General features: G+C 42.7%; 1 protein-coding gene across 1 annotated transcript; it reads left to right on the top strand.

Annotated features, from left to right (window-relative positions):
* The first annotated feature begins 1,093 nt into the window (after positions 1-1,093).
* On the top strand, positions 1,094-13,915 carry LOC120654286. Its single transcript, XM_039931796.1, has 3 exons — positions 1,094-1,644; positions 13,557-13,737; positions 13,800-13,915. Exons 1-3 carry the CDS (start codon positions 1,186-1,188, stop codon positions 13,913-13,915), a joined length of 756 nt encoding a protein of 251 aa, XP_039787730.1. The 5' UTR covers positions 1,094-1,185.
* The last annotated feature ends 1,924 nt before the right edge of the window (positions 13,916-15,839 follow it).

Here is a 15,839-nt window from a genome sequence, read left to right as displayed (position 1 = left end):
TCCGCGATCTCATCCCTTGTGGGTCGTCGACTTCTCCGTCCTCGATCTGTTGTTCAGTGGTTTTCGGCTGAGGGACATGACAGACCATATGAAAGAGTTGCGGAAACTGTTATCTTCAAGTCTTTTGTCGAGCGCGGATTGGGAATTCATGTTTGCGACTTCTTGCGGGGTCTCCTCTTTTTTTAGGGGATCCAGTTTCATCATTTGACTCCAACTTCCGTTCTCCATATTTCTATTTTTGTTCATTTGTGCGAGGCTTTCCTTGGAATCTACCCGCACTTTGATTTGTTCAAGAGTATGTTCTTCTTGAATCCCTATCCGAATTTTTCAAATGTTGCCACGGTTGGTGGGGCCAATCTTGAGCTTCGATCTGATATGGCGGGGAAATATATTCCGTATACTCCATGTCGTCAAATTGGTGACTGGAGGGCCGAGTGGTTTTATATTGACAATAATGTGCCTTCGCTGCCGGACAGAGTCCCTGGTCCGCCAAAGCACTGTCATGAATGGTTTCATCATGGGTATATCCAAGTCCAGGAGGAAGAGTTGTTGCAACGGATTGCTGTTCTGAAGAATAACGGGATGACTGGTGCAATGGTTGCTTTTTCTTTGCTTGGAAGACAAATTCAGCCTTTACAGAAGCGCTGCCATGCTGGGTTCGAGTATTCTAGCCTAGATGACCCCTCTCGATTTTCTTTAGAAGTGATTCATCCGAATGAGGCTATGGCGATTTTGAATGACCTTTTTGAGGGGAGTCGACTCCGTGCCGGAGCTCCCTAAGTTGTATCATCGTAAGCACCTGCCGAATCTAGTAACTTTCTGATTCTTCGAGTAGTTTTTTGGAAATTGTCTTGCCAATTTCTCTTTTTGATGCTTGTTGCTCACTGTTGCTTTTGCTTATAGAGCGATGTGCTTGTGTTCCGGAGTGATGCTTCTCTGCCTGAAGTGCCTCGTCCACTTCACGAGACTCCAAGTGCCACCGACCCTTTGTTGATTCTCATCCGGATTCAGCTGAGTTTGATAGCTTATCAGGTGATGATTCTGACGGGGGTGCTTCCCTTGTAGAAGATGTGAAGGGTAGGGCGGTCGGGTCTTTGGGTCGGGGCGAGAGCCCTGAGGCTGAAGTTGGCACTAGTTGTCCCAAAAAACCGAGGACAACTGTGTGGAAGAGGACGGCTAGTGGCGATGTCAGGTAGCTCGTGGAGTGGTTTTTGTCCCGTTTTGAGCTGTCTGTCTGATGCCCTAGCTCTTGTCTGTAGCCCTGGTCCTGCGCCCAAGCAGAGGCGAGTGGTGGAGGAGGGAGCTCATGCTGCTGCTGCTCCTGATATGGCAGAGTCATCGAGGAGGGCTGGTGGGGCGGGATCGCGGCCTTCGGAAGAGATCCCTGTTGGTGAGCCCATCGTTCCTCCTTACAAAGGTTCGAAGGCTCTTCCATTTGCTCGACTGCTTCACGAGGATAGGACAGCAGGTGCTTCGCCAGGAGTTGATGAGGAGTCGAGTGATAGCCTCTTGGAGGAGATTAGGGCATCGCCTCCTCCCTTTGAATACTATCATGGCGAGCAGCTTGAAGATGATCCGCAGTTGACGGCTGGGAACATGAAGAAATTTCAAGCCGTTGTGCGGGAGTTCACCAGGTTTTCTGTGGTGAGTACTGTTGTCGAGTACTTTTTCCTTGTGTGGAATTTTCTGTGGGCTGACTTTGTTGTTGCATCATATGGCCAATCAGTCATATCTGAAGTCTCAGAAGCTGAAAGCGACTGAGGTGGATCGTCAGAAGATCGCTCTGCTAGAGGCGGAGAATGCTGCTTTGAAGAAAGACAAAGTCGCGCTCGAGCAGAGGGACAGCAGGTGCTTCGCCAGGAGTTGATGAGGAGTCGAGTGATAGCCTCTTGGAGGAGATTAGGGCATCGCCTCCTCCCTTTGAATACTATCATGACGAGCAGCTTGAAGATGATCCGCAGTTGATGGCTGGGAACATGAAGAAATTTCAAGCCATTGTGCGGGAGTTCACTAGGTTTTCTGTGGTGAGTACTTGAAAGGACCATGATGTCGCCTAGAGGAGGGGTGAATAGGCGCACCTACAAATTTTTACTCAAATGCAGCGGATTAAATTCACTATATGCCAAACCCGGAACTTCCGGGTTTCAAATCCGGAACTTCCGGATTTGGGCTAGACAGTAGGTGAACTCGGAACTTCCGGGTTTGTCAATCCGGAACTTCCGAGTTCACTCAGAACAGAGTGAACACAATAAGAGTAGTGCTAATAAATGAATGTAAATTCAAACTCCAATTGTAGAGTCTGCTCAGAGAAGTTCCTTGAGCAGGTTCACACAGATCCTGCACATACGAAACAACAATATCTCCAAGACACATGTGTCTAATGGAGAGCTCCTCAAATCCTCAAAACAAATGTAAATGAAATTAACACAAGGATTTGTTTTACCGAAGTTCAGATTCACCCCGTGCACCCACGTGTGAATCCTAGTCTCCGTTGAGGAAGCTTATATCGACCCAAGGTCAAGCTATTTCCTCCTTCCACTATATAACCATGCGCCCTCGTGGCACAAGATCGGTGCTGCAACAAACTTGCTGCTGCTCACCACAATCCTTGGGAGCTAACCGGCGACGCCTAGCCGTCTAGGAGGCTTCACCTCCAAGAGTAACAAATGCGAATCACACAAATCATGGCTAATCTCAAGTGCTCAAGGTTTGATGTGCTCTCTAGTGCTCTCAAGCATTCACTCTCTCAACCCAACTCAAGGATATACACTAATCACACAATCTCACAAAGAGAGGTTGGGGAGAGCTCAACTATGGCTACCAAGCTTCTTGGGATGACCAGCAATCAATAGAATAGAGCCCGGAATAGCAGCCCACCAAGGAGGGGGCTAAGGGGTATAAATAGCTGGTCCCAACAAAACTAGTCATTATGTGATAGTTAGAACCCGAAACTTCCATCCCCGGGAACCCACGTCCCCATTATTCCGGATTCTACAACTCGGAACCTCCGGGTTTTCAAACCAACTAGCCATTAGTACCACGTGTGCCAAATCCGAAACATCCGGATTTGCCCTGGCAGCAATGTTAAAATGTGTACGTGAGGCTTTTGTGTCCCTCTCAACTCACATGGGTTACTTGAGCACTGAGACTAAACCAAGACCATTGTGATGCATCCCTCTTGATAGTACAGCATACCTAAACTCAAGATCAAAGATAAATTACATTTCAACTTCTTGAGCTTCTCTTTTTTCATCCTATGCCGTGTGTTGATCAATCACAATCTGAGGTGTGCATCCAACTTGGCTTCTTTACTTTGAGCACATCTTCCTTGAGCTAGTGACCTTGAACCTTTATCCTTGAATGAAATCCACTTCTAGTCCAAGTCATCGTCTTCACAATATGATTCTAGAAAGATTGATATTTGCCAATATGAACACCACATATGACCAAGATTCTTCAAGTTGAACCCATAGAACGTTTCGTCACCCTAGCATTGGTTCATCGGCACAACCACAATTGCCCTTCTCCAAGCTTAGTACCTAGAAACCCATTCCTGAATTCCAACTCTTCATCCTTGCATCACATATAGCTTCATGTAGGCTTGTATCACATTTAACATACAATGAAATCCATTTTGATTCACAAGCAATTTTTCTTCTCTAATGAATGACACTTGTCAATATGAAATTCTTCATGTCTCTTAGAATTCTTGGACTTGATCATTATCGGTTTCTTTGCTCATGTCAAGCCTTTGCTTACATAGCCTCTAGAAACACGCCTTTCGATCCCATCCATTTATCCTCAAGAGCCCTCTTGATCTCACATTGATTTTGCCATTACAATGAACATCATTTCTTTCATGCTTGCTTGATCATCAACTATCTCATACATTCCTTATGACAAGTTTCTCCAATTGTGAGACTATGACTAAGCATACACTTTTGTCTCATTCATAATACCTTGGCTTATCATTTTGAATTCCACTTATATCAACAAGCTTCATTTGGATATACGAATAAATTCTTTATCGTTGATACATATCCCAATTTCCATGGTAGCTGTTGCTTGTTAATATTCTCATACTAGAACATGCCATTCATCTTGTCATATGAGCATATGTCTTGAATCTTGATTCATTTTATCACATAGATTACAATTATGATAATCAAATCCTGCTCATATACACAACAAGATAGTTAGTCCTTTAATCGTGGTGTCAATCAATCCACCAAAACACACTAGGGGCCGAGATGCACTATCAATCTCCCCCTTTTTGGTGATTGATGACAACACCGATTAAAGTTTACAAAAAGATATAACAAATGTAGCTTTTGAATTTTTAGATTTTGTAGGAGCTCCCCCTTACTATGTGCATTGAATGGAATTCAATCAATTTGGCCTCAAATGCCCTTTTGCAAATATTCACAAGAAAAACAAAGAGCTCCCCCTAAATCTTAGCATCCGTGGAGTGCAAAACAAATGTGTGATGAAATAATACGTGATGTATATGACATATATCTTACACAAAAGCAAGATAAAAGAAGCAGGTCAGTTCTGTCAGCCCAAACACGGAACCTCCGGATTACAGATTTGCCAGGCAGAACTGACCTAAAAACAATAAAACATCATTTCATCACCTTTTATCACACTAACAAGCATCACATATTAGTTTAAAGTATCTAAACATGGTTCACCACACAATATCACACAATACAATTTGTTCTCATGTCCACATGAGCTAAAACAAATTTATTACATGGCATGTGGCATCCCCCACCCAAATCCGGAACTGGAAACCCGGAACCTCCGGGTTTTCCTGACCAGAAACACTGAAATCTGAGTAGAAGCTTTAATCTTCAATAATCTCTCCCCCTTTGTCATCTATCACCAAGAAGGGCCTGAGGGGAGTCTTTCTGGGGCTTCTACTACTGATCATCATCCTCATCGTCTTGTCTTCCATCTTGCCTACTCGAACCTTGGCCGGCATCACCAACATGTTGGTCAAACATCCAAGCACCAAAAGCATCAAACCCATAAGATGGTGCAACATATGGAGGAGGTGGTGGATGAAACTGAGGAGCCTGAGGCATGAAAGGAGCGGTCGAGGGGTCAACAAAAGTAGGGTTAACATAGGATGTGGTGCTACTACCATAGAGCTGCCCCCAATAATTTTCTTGCTGATATCTAGCATTGATTTGCTCCATAGTTTCAGGCTCACTTTGTTGTCCTTCTGAGCCAATGGGTGAGGGAGGATCATTGGGCAACATGGCTTCTTGCAATTTCTTTAGCCTCAAAGTGTCTTTCTTCCTCCTTTCCCTCTCCTTGTGCACCACATCATTTGTGGACTTGCACATCCCAAAAATCATGTTAAACATCTTTCTAATTGGAGATGAAGGCTTTTTCTAATTTTGAGATCTAGAGCCACCACGCCTAGAATAGGAGCGAGTAGAGACATGTGATGCACTAGGAGCATGTGGGGCTGTATCACCATCACCTGGAGCTGCAACTTGCTCTCTAGATGCAATAATTTCAACAAGAGTGGGTCCGGGGTGTGAGTCCATATTGACATCAACAGGAGGATGTTTGTAATCGCACTCAAATCTTTTGTTGGTCTTTTGATCAATCATGAACATGAGATAAACTCCAAAACCACAACACTTTTGAGGTGATTTAGATATGGACTTGATTTCCTCCCATATGTAATCAAACACACTGAACTCTGGCTCACTAGGAGTTAAAGCATATAGCAAATTCTTTTCATATGACGATATATTGTGAGCATCACCCTCTCTAGGAGCAAGTGTATTCCTAAAGAACTTGTTAAGAAATGCATAAAATGGAATTAGTCCTTTAGGCCCCCCAAACTCTGACTCCCTGCCTGGTAAGTACATGCATTTCATTTCTTCTTTGGGGAGAGGAGAGCTAAGGTGAAGTCTAACTCTTTCTGCATCAGCTCTCCCAAATCCAAACATGGCTGTAAACTCAACATAATTAATTTTATACCATTTTCCCTCTGTTATCCAATGGACACATCTCATATCATCATGTGTTTCAAAATAGCAAGTGGCATAAAATTGGGCAATCACTTCAATGTTCCAATCATATTGGAATATCATGATTTTGTATATGTGCTTAGCCTTGCATGCACTAATGATCTCATTAAAGATTGGATCTCCCATGCTCTCAAGTTTTGGCTAATTCATAAATTGAGAGCGTGCCACTTTGTATTTCTTGCTAAGAATTGCACTCACATAGAAGTCTTGATGGAACTTGGTTTCAAATCTATAATCAACACTTCTTCCTTCCTTAGCACGCAAAGGATTCTTTAATATTTCTTTTCTTACTTTGTCTGTCATTCCCCTCTTCATGTAATCAGTCATGATATAGTCATGGGGAACACTTGGCTTTCTCAACATAACTCCAGTCACAAAGAGTGGCTGATCGGACTGCTGTACATGTTCTTCTTCCTCATCATCATCATCGAGTCGAGCACCACCACTGCTAATCCCATGGCCACCACTGCTGCTGCTGCCCCTCATTTGCCTACCACTCCTCTTTGTCCCATGGGGAGGTGATTCCTGATAGTTTGGATCACTTTCCTCCCCATCATCACTAGAGGTGTTGTTTTCCTCCCGAATCTCTGGCTCATCTGCAATGTGCAAGGTGCCTCTAGAAAGTTGCCTCATGGATCTCCTTGTCCCAATAGGAACATTAGGATTTTTGCTCCTCTTCCTCAAAACAAACCTTTCCTCATCTGAATTATCTGTGAAAACAATGGAGGAACCTTGGATTTAGGATAGGAATGATTTTGAGCAAACGACACTGAGAATGATAGAACTGGTTTTCAGCTCTCTGGGTAAATCTGGAACTTCCGGGTTTGAAATCCGGAACTTCCGGGTTTGCCCAGAAAACCCTAGAATGGGACAACGCCTAGATCGACCAAGGAAACTTGATTCTTTTGCTAGGGATAACATCTATGGTCTAAATGTAGGTGTCCTACCAAAGGAATCGAACAGATCAATCCTAGGTAAAGAGATCGGGCAAAAGGATTGATTTTGTACCGTTGCTCATGGTGGGAAGGGTTTGAAATTGATTCCGGAGGATGGATTCGGAACCTCTAGATTGTAATCACCAAGAGCCGCCCTTCAATCCTTGAAATCCTTGATCAAATGGCCGAATCGCCCCAAAATCGCCTTTCCCGAACAGTGTTTGTGTCGGGCAGTGAGTGGGAGAGAGAATGAGAGGTGAAAGGGTAAGTCACGGGCTGAATAGTGATATACCGGTTGAAATCCGGAACTTCTGGGTTTCATATTACCACTCGGTCAAGACTTGATTTTGGAGAATTTGTCCGAGATAAATGTGAGTTCCAACTTCTTAGATATCAATAAAATTTTTGGAACAAATATATCCATGGAAATTTCTCAGAACTTTGGTGGTGAATATTTTTACCCACTAAATCCGGAACTTCCGGGTTACAAACTCGGAACTTCCGGGTTTACTGCTGTACCTGGGTAAACTCCAGAGAATCCGGGAGAAAAACCAGAGTATCCGGGCCACCCCGGAGTATCCGGGCTTAAACCCAGAGAATCCGGGAGAAAAGCCAGAGTATCCGGGCCACCCCAGAGAATCCGGGCTGAAACCCAGAGAATCCGGACTATTCTCAGAATTGGGCAAAATATCTCAAATGTGTTGATAGAGTTTGATTTCTAGATGAGAGGGCCTTGACAAGAGAAAGATTTTGACATTTTGGTTCCTTTGTCTTAGATATCCATTTGAAATAGGAATCTAGGCTTGAATTTGATGAGAGATAGCATTTCCAAAGAATATAGCCCTTGAGATGAGATTGGAATAGATCCTATGGACCTGAGAGAGTCTTGTTGCTTTGTGGTTAGCCAACAATCAAACAAGTATAACTATAACCACAAGGCAACTTGACATGGTCACAAAGACCAAGAACCAAAAGTTTCCAAACAACAAACAACCTAGCATACTAGTTGGGTTTTCGAAAAATCGATCCTATAACACTCATGTATCTAGTAACTCAAGTCAAGCACCGTCCTTAGCATATTTGGCTCATACCTCACAACAATTTAGTTCTCTTGACACTAAGTCAATCTAAAAGAAGGTATCAACCAAATATCTAAAGTAACACTAAATGACTTTGAATTACTTGATACAAAACATGCACACACTAGCATGTAGAGGGCCTAGATGCAAATCATAAATACTTGACCCTAATAAAACATACCTTGGCCCTTTAGGTTCTATGTCCTTCACAAGAGAAGGATCTCACATACATGGCTTGCACATAATCATTATAAACATAACTTGAACTCTTTTCATTCGATTAATCATGAAAAGCTCAGAAGTCCAAGTAAATCACATTAGTAGTACAAACCCTACCTTTGTGCTTGATGATTCTTTAAATGTGGAAGGCAATGAATCGTCAAGCAGTAAAGCCTCATAACATGGACTAAGTTTCTCAAGAGTGAATAATGCATACATGTATGTGGAGGCAAGTATATGTGCATTTTTTGATCGATTAAGACCAAATGAGAAACTTAAGCTATATTATGGAGAGCAGCCACACAAAGTGATAATCAATCCAATTTTGAGTTTAGATACACCTTTTTCAAGTTGGATTGGTGACCTTGAAGTCAAGTGGCATACTCGTAGTGAAGCATATTACCCTTGTGATCATGTATATATTTTCTACACACATGAAGCCTTGAAAGTAAGGTTAGTAGCAAGACACAAAATATGAAATAAGCTCCCCCTAAATAAGTGCATCAAGGATAGAATTCTTGAGATATGCACTTGTGATCAATAAAGACACTTGAGGATACTCATTTCATATCTTGGTCAACTAATCAAGAAATATGTCTAGAATATAGAGTAGGTCAAGAATGAACTCACAGTCCCTTGAGTAATGTAGAAATCAAGTTGTGGCTACTGTCTGTCCACAGATATTACTCAACAGTGATTCTTTTGAAAATCCGGAACTTCCGGGTTGTAAAATCCGGAACTTCCGGGTTTACCGGACTTTCTTGACTGAAGGTAATCCATGAATTCTTGATCTTTCTTGAATCTTCAATACTTGTAGATGCTCCTGTAATGTTACTAAAGCACTAGCTCCACCAAAGAGCTTGTTAAGAGCATCACAATTGATAATTGCATATATTTTACAAATTAACAAAGTGAGCTAATCAATCCCTTTTATTTGAAATTACACAAAGCAATCTTAAATTTAAGAACTTGATTAGCACAAGGAAGAGGTACGTGTTACCGGAGATGCATTGGAATGATGGATCGGTTTGAGTTCAACTTGGCGATTTTCTAGATGAACTTTGGACAATGATATTGAGGTGAAGCTCTTCTCATGTTCGCCAAGTCCACAATGCATCTCAGAGTACCTGCTAATTCTTTCAAGCATATTTTGGTACCCAAGCCAAGTTGGGTCCACGAAGGTTAGTCAACAAAGATTTGGGAACCCAAATGGCTCTTGGGCGAGTAGTTGATGAACTCATCATCCTACCAGCACCAACACCATTTGAAGGTCTCCTATAGCATAAAGGTATATTGTTGATCAAGTTTGGCTTAGGAGAGTTACCGTTTGGACAATCCTTACCAAGATGTCCTTTTTGTCGACATGTATAGCAAACTTTGTGCTTGATGTTGCTTGATGGATTGTTCTTATTGCCTTTAACTGCTTTCCTCTCCAAGTATTTTCTTGAGCTCTCTTGAAACCTTTGTTTGGCCTGAAGTGCCGTTGTGATTTCAAAACCGGAACTCCCGGGCTGTACCATCCGGAACTTCCGGGTTTGCTTGACTTGTCTGGGCAAATTGCAATTCTGTGTCCCATTTTGCAGTAGCCAAAACATCTTCTTTTGGCAAGGCTTCTTTGTCTCTTGGAGAGGGTCTGCTGGCCTTCTATCTTGATTGAGCACACTGAGGCATAATGTCCCATGTTGGAGCATTTGTAGCACTTAATATGATCCATTTTTTTCCTTGCTTGCGACTTGCTCTCCTTTGACTTGTGTATAAGTTTGCATGAGTTTTGCAAGGTGGACCCCTTCTCAAGCTTCTTCACCATGGTTTCACGGTTATCTTGAGAAGGTTGCACAACACTCTTGCCTTTTAATTTTGACAAGTCTTATGAGAGCCCCTCAACCTCTTGCTTGAGCACTTCATTTTCTAGGGCGAGGTCATCATTGCAATCTTCCACGATCACTTGCTCATACCAAGATTGTTTCTCTTTGTTCTCATTTTATGAGCAAGTGTTGTCAATTTGCTTGTATGATTTCATCATTGTAACTATGACCTCATGAGCAACTTCTAGATTGACAAATGAATCAACAAGTTGGTCATTGGAGCACTTGAGTTTCTGATGCATATTTTGGAGGTCCATATGCTTGCTAGTAAGCTCATCCAATTCAGTCTTGAGAGCATGATTTCTCTCTTCTACTAGAGCAAGACATTTGATTTCATCATCCTTTTTGTTGAGAACCTTCTTTTCTTTCTTTATTTCTTGATCTTGATTCATCACCTTTTTCATCAGCCCAAGAATTGTTTCCCTGCTCTTCTTGCGTACTTTTCTAAGTTCAAGCATTAGCTCCTCGTCATCATCATCACTATCACAATCACTACCACTATCAATATCTGAATCTAAATTGTCTTCAGCTGTGGCCATAAATCACTGATGATGATCATAATGTGATTGAGCAGAACAATTAGATGCTGATTCATCATCTGATTGATATGTTTCAGCATTATTCTCCAATCCGGAACTTCCGGGTTCTGAATCCGGAACTCCCGGGTTTGCTGAAATTTTTGGAGTTGAGTCAATGCCTTTTGAATCTTTGTTTTCCTGACTCTTGACAGATGATTCTTGATGAGCTGTGCTTGTTACTGATGATACTGAGCAATTTTTATCATAAAGATTCTTGAGAAATTTCCAAATGAGATAGGTGTTTTCTCGCATTTCTTCATTCTCAAGAATGATATCACTAATTTTTACGCATACAACACTCAGCAAATAATCAATGACTAACGCGTTGAGTTGCATGCAAACCATTTCCTTTTTGTTTGTTATGTCAACATTTTTCCAACTGAAATTTGGAGGAAGGATACTTGCAACTACAACTCGTTTAGCAAGCGGACCAAGATTCCGCAAATGATTTTGATCATTAATGGACCAGAAAGCATAATTTGAGCCATCACTTACAAGCGGCTCAATGGGTACCTCATAGGACGTCGACATCATTTCTTCACGGCGGTTAAGCTTTGATGTGAAGGTAGGCTCTGATACCAATTGAAAGGACTGTGATGTCGCCTAGAGGGGGGGAATAGGCGCACCTACAAATTTTCACTCAAATGCAGCGGATTAAATTCACTGTCTGCCAAACGCGGAACTTCCGGATTTGGGCTAGACAGTAGGTGAACTCGGAACTTCCGGGTTTGTCAATCCGGAACTTCCGAGTTCACTCAGAACAGAGTGAACACAATAAGAGTAGTGCTAATAAATGAATATAAATTCAAACCCCAATTGTAGAGTCTGCTCAGAGAAGTTCCTTGAGCAGGTTCACGCAGATCCTGCACATACGAAACATCAATATCTCCAAGACACAAGTGTCTAATGGAGAGCTCCTGAAATCCTCAAAATAAATGTAAATGCAATGAACACAAGGATTTGTTTTACCGAAGTTCATATTCACCCCATGCACCCACGTGTGAATCCTAGTCTCCGTTGAGGAAGCTTATATCGACCCCGAGGTCAAGCTATTTCCTCCTTCCACTATATGACCATGCGCCCTCGTGGCACAAGATCGGTGCTGCAACAAACTTGCTGCTGCTCACCACAATCCTTGGGAGCTAACCGGCGACGCCTAGCCGTCTAGGAGGCTTCACCTCCAAGAGTAACAAATGTGAATCACACAAATCACGGCTAATCTCAAGCGCTCAAGGTTTGCTGTGCTCTCTAGTGCTCTCAAGCATTCACTCTCTCAATCCAACTCAAGGATATACACTAATCACACAATCTCACAAAGAGAGGTTGGGGAGAGCTCAACTATGGCTACCAAGCTTCTTGGGACGACCAGCAATCAACAGAATAGAGCCTGGAGCAGCAGCCCACCAAGGAGGGGGCTAAGGGGTATAAATAGCCGATCCCAACAATACTAGCCGTTATGTGACAGTTAGAACCCGGAACTTCCGGATTCTACAACCCGGAACCTTCGGGTTTTCAAACCAACTTGCCATTAGTACCATACGTGCCAAATCCGGAACTTCCGGATTCCGGATTTGCCCTGGCAGCAATGTTAAAATGTGTACGTAAGACTTTTGTGCCTCTCTCAACTCACATGGGTTACTTGAGCACTGAGACTAAACCAAGACCATTGTGATGCATCCCTCTTGATAGTACGGCATACCTAAACTCAAGATCAAAGATAAATTACATTTCAACTTCTTGAGCTTCTCTTTTTTCATCATATGCCATGTGTTGATCAATCACAATTTGAGGTGTGCATCCAACTTGGCTTCTTTACTTTGAGCACATCTTCCTTGAGCTAGTGACCTTGAACCTTTATCCTTGAATGAAATCCACTTCTAGTTCAAGTCACCGTCATCACAATAAGATTCTAGAAAGATTGATACTTGCCAACATGAACACCACACATGACCAAGATTCTTCAAGTTGAACCCAAAGAACGTTTCGTCACCCTAGCATTGGTTCCTCGGCACAACCACAATTGCCCTTCTCCAAGCTTAGTACCTAGAAACCCATTCCTGAATTCCAACTCTTCATCCTTGCATCACATATAGCTTCATGTAGACTTGTATCACATTTAACTTACAATGAAATTCATTTTGATTCACAAGCAATTTTTATCTCTAATGAATGATACTTGTCAATATGAAATTCTCCATTTCTCTTAGAATTTTTGGAGTTGATCATTATCGGTTTCTTTGCTCATGCCAAGCCTTTGCTTACATAGCCTCTAGAAACACGCCTTTCGATCCCATCCATTTATCCTCAAGAGCCCTCTTGATCTCACATTGATTTTGCCATTACAATGAACATCATTTCTTTCATGCTTGCTTGATCATCAACTATCTCATACATTCCTTATGACAAGTTTCTCCAATTGTGAGACTATGCCTAAGCATACACTTTTGTCTCATTCATAATACCTTGGCTTATCATTTTGAATTCCACTTACATCAACAAGCTTCATTTGGATATACGAATAAATTCTTTATCATTGAGACATATCCCAATTACCATGGTAGCTGTTGCTTGTTAATATTCTCGTACTAAAACATGTCATTCATCTTGTCATATGAGCATATGTCTTGAATTTTGATTCATTTCATCACATAGATTACAATTATGATAATCAATTCCTGCTCATATACTCAACAAGATAGTTAGTCCTTTAATCGTGGTGTCAATCAATCCACCAAAACACACTAGGGGCCGAGATGCACTTTCAGTACTGTTGTTGAGTACTTTTTCCTTGTGTGGAATTTTTTGTGGGCTGACTTTGTTGTTGCAGCAAATGGCCAATTGGTCATATCTGAAGTCTCAGAAGCTGAAAGCGACTGAGGCGGATCGTCAGAAGATCGCTCTGCTAGAGGCGGAGAATGCTGCTTTGAAGAAAGACAAAGCCGCGCTCGAGCAAAGGGTCAGGATGCGGAAGGAGGTGATCCAGAAAAACCGAGATAACCTCTTGATCTGTGTTCTGAGGCTTTTCTTTTTGGTTATACTGGTGCTTACGCCCTTTTTGTTGTGGCTGTAGATGGTACTCAAGAGCACCAGAAAGAGTTGCAGGAGCTTCGAGTGGCAGCACAGACTATGGTCGAGTCCGTAGGTTCCTCCGAGGAGTCTGATGGCAGTTTGGCTGATCGGCTGTAGAAGGTTCCTCAGAAGTTTGCCAAGTAGTTGGCCGAAGCTTCTAGGAATTGTGTACCGCAGGCCCTTGGTCTTTTCAAATCATATTGGCCTCGGGCCAAGATAGGTGTCCTTGGTGATGGCATGTGTTCGACTTGTGATCATGACCAATTTGTCAAGTTTGTAGAGGAGGCGGAACCTGTGGCCGACCAGATTGTAAAGTTGATAGATCAGTAGGATGTACTGTATCTTCTCTTTTCCATGTAAATGTAACTTTTTTGGTCAATGAGTTGGTAAGTGTTTTTGTGAGAACTTTTCTTGATTGATCGTCTTGTGTGAATGTAGAGATCTTATCTCTTCCTTGACTTCCATCTTGTGGATGAGTAACTCTTCTTGAGATATCTCTTTTCAGATCGAGTATCGTCGTAGTCGATAGTTATCGTCTCGTGGACGTGAAAAATAGGGAGAATTTCCCATTCGGAGATCGAGTACCGCAGTAGTCGAATAAGTTGTCGTCTCATGGACGGGAAAAATAGGGAGCATGTCCCATCCGGAGATCGAGTACCGCAGTAGTCGAATAAGTTGTCACATGGACGAGAAAAATAGGGAGCATGCCCCATCCGGGGATCGAGTACCGCAGTAGTCGAATAAGTTGTCGTCCCATGGACGAGAAAAATAGGGAGCATGTCCCATCTGGAAATCGAATACCGCAGTAGTCGAATAAGTTGTCCCATGGACGAGAAAAATAGGGAACATGTCTGTAACACCCGGTTTATAAAAGAACATAAACCGAGCAATCATATACGTGCCAGGATCATGTCACACGTATATACAACAGAATGAACAGTATATCATAGCACATATCACGTAAAAAGACATAATAAAGCGAATACGAATGTTATTTATTACAATAATGACAAAATGTCTGATACAGCGGAAGCGAAGTACAAAATACGATAAAGCTCTCCGAAGCTGAAGCAGGGCGCCACAGGGACGTCGACTGGGAGACGAAGCACCTAGAAGTCCTCGTAGTCCTGGTAGCGCTGGACGAACTCCCTCGTGTCGGCAGGAACTGAGCAGCAGTAGCGTAGCCAAGAGGAAAAAGTAGAGAAGAGGCAAGAGTGAGTACACAACTTGTACTCAACAAGTATAACACAAACTATGAGGCTCTAGGCTGGCTGACTCAACTGCATTAGCTTTTAAGTGTTGGCAAGATTTTATTTAAGCTATTTACTACTAGTTGATGAATTACCATTAACCCAGTTACATAGTAATTAATCAAGTTTAAACATGATACTACTGAGAACCAAACCAAGACCAAGCCACCAAGGTAAACCCCGAGAAGCACCTCCCTCGTCGGAAGGAGATAACTTCACTAATCAAAAGGAGGATCTGGGCCGCTCATAACCGTGAGCACGGCTAGTATACCAGTTTTACACTCTGCAGAGGTTGCACATCTTTACCCACAAGTCGTGAGCTACGCCAGTTGTTCATCACACTTCCTTAGGTGAGATGGCCAGCGACTCACTACGAGGCCTTTAAAAAGAATCTCGTTGGTAAGGCGTAACCGCGAGAGATAGGTCGGCGACGATGGGGCCCACCTCCGGGGGTACAAGCACAGGAGCGCAATCCAAGCACAGACCAAGCCGGAGGAGCAGGGACCATTGAAGCTTACTACTCTTGCCCCGCAGGTAAGTTACTCCAAACCAAAAAGATCTAGTTATTACGCCAAGTCTATCCCATTCTAGCCTTGTGGTAGCGCTGTTGTCCCAGGTTGTCGCTCTATGAACCGGTCCTTATGGAGAGTGGCCAACCAGGCAGTAAGCACCGTGCTGGCCCCCTAAACCATGTTTCTAACAAAAGCCAATTTTAACGAGAAGTGAGCCACTCAAGCCACACAGAGTGCCACTCTCAGAATTAAGTTCAAGTATACCATTAATCAAATTAA

This window comes from Panicum virgatum, chromosome 1K (assembly GCF_016808335.1).
Source record: "Panicum virgatum strain AP13 chromosome 1K, P.virgatum_v5, whole genome shotgun sequence".
Lineage (NCBI taxonomy): Eukaryota > Viridiplantae > Streptophyta > Magnoliopsida > Poales > Poaceae > Panicum > Panicum virgatum.
The sequence above is the reverse complement of the archived record's forward strand: the minus strand, read 5'-3'. Positions and strand labels throughout refer to the sequence as shown.

Bases quoted from the DNA above. Each gene is read 5' to 3' on its own strand.
- LOC120654286 (XM_039931796.1), top strand. From the start codon at position 1,186: ATGTCAGGTAGCTCGTGGAGTGGTTTTTGTCCCGTTTTGAGCTGTCTG. The intron at 1,645-13,556 runs GTGAGTACTGTT...TTGTTGTTGCAG, and splicing joins AGTTCACCAGGTTTTCTGTG to CAAATGGCCAATTGGTCATA. The intron at 13,738-13,799 runs GTGTTCTGAGGC...TTGTGGCTGTAG, and splicing joins CCGAGATAACCTCTTGATCT to ATGGTACTCAAGAGCACCAG.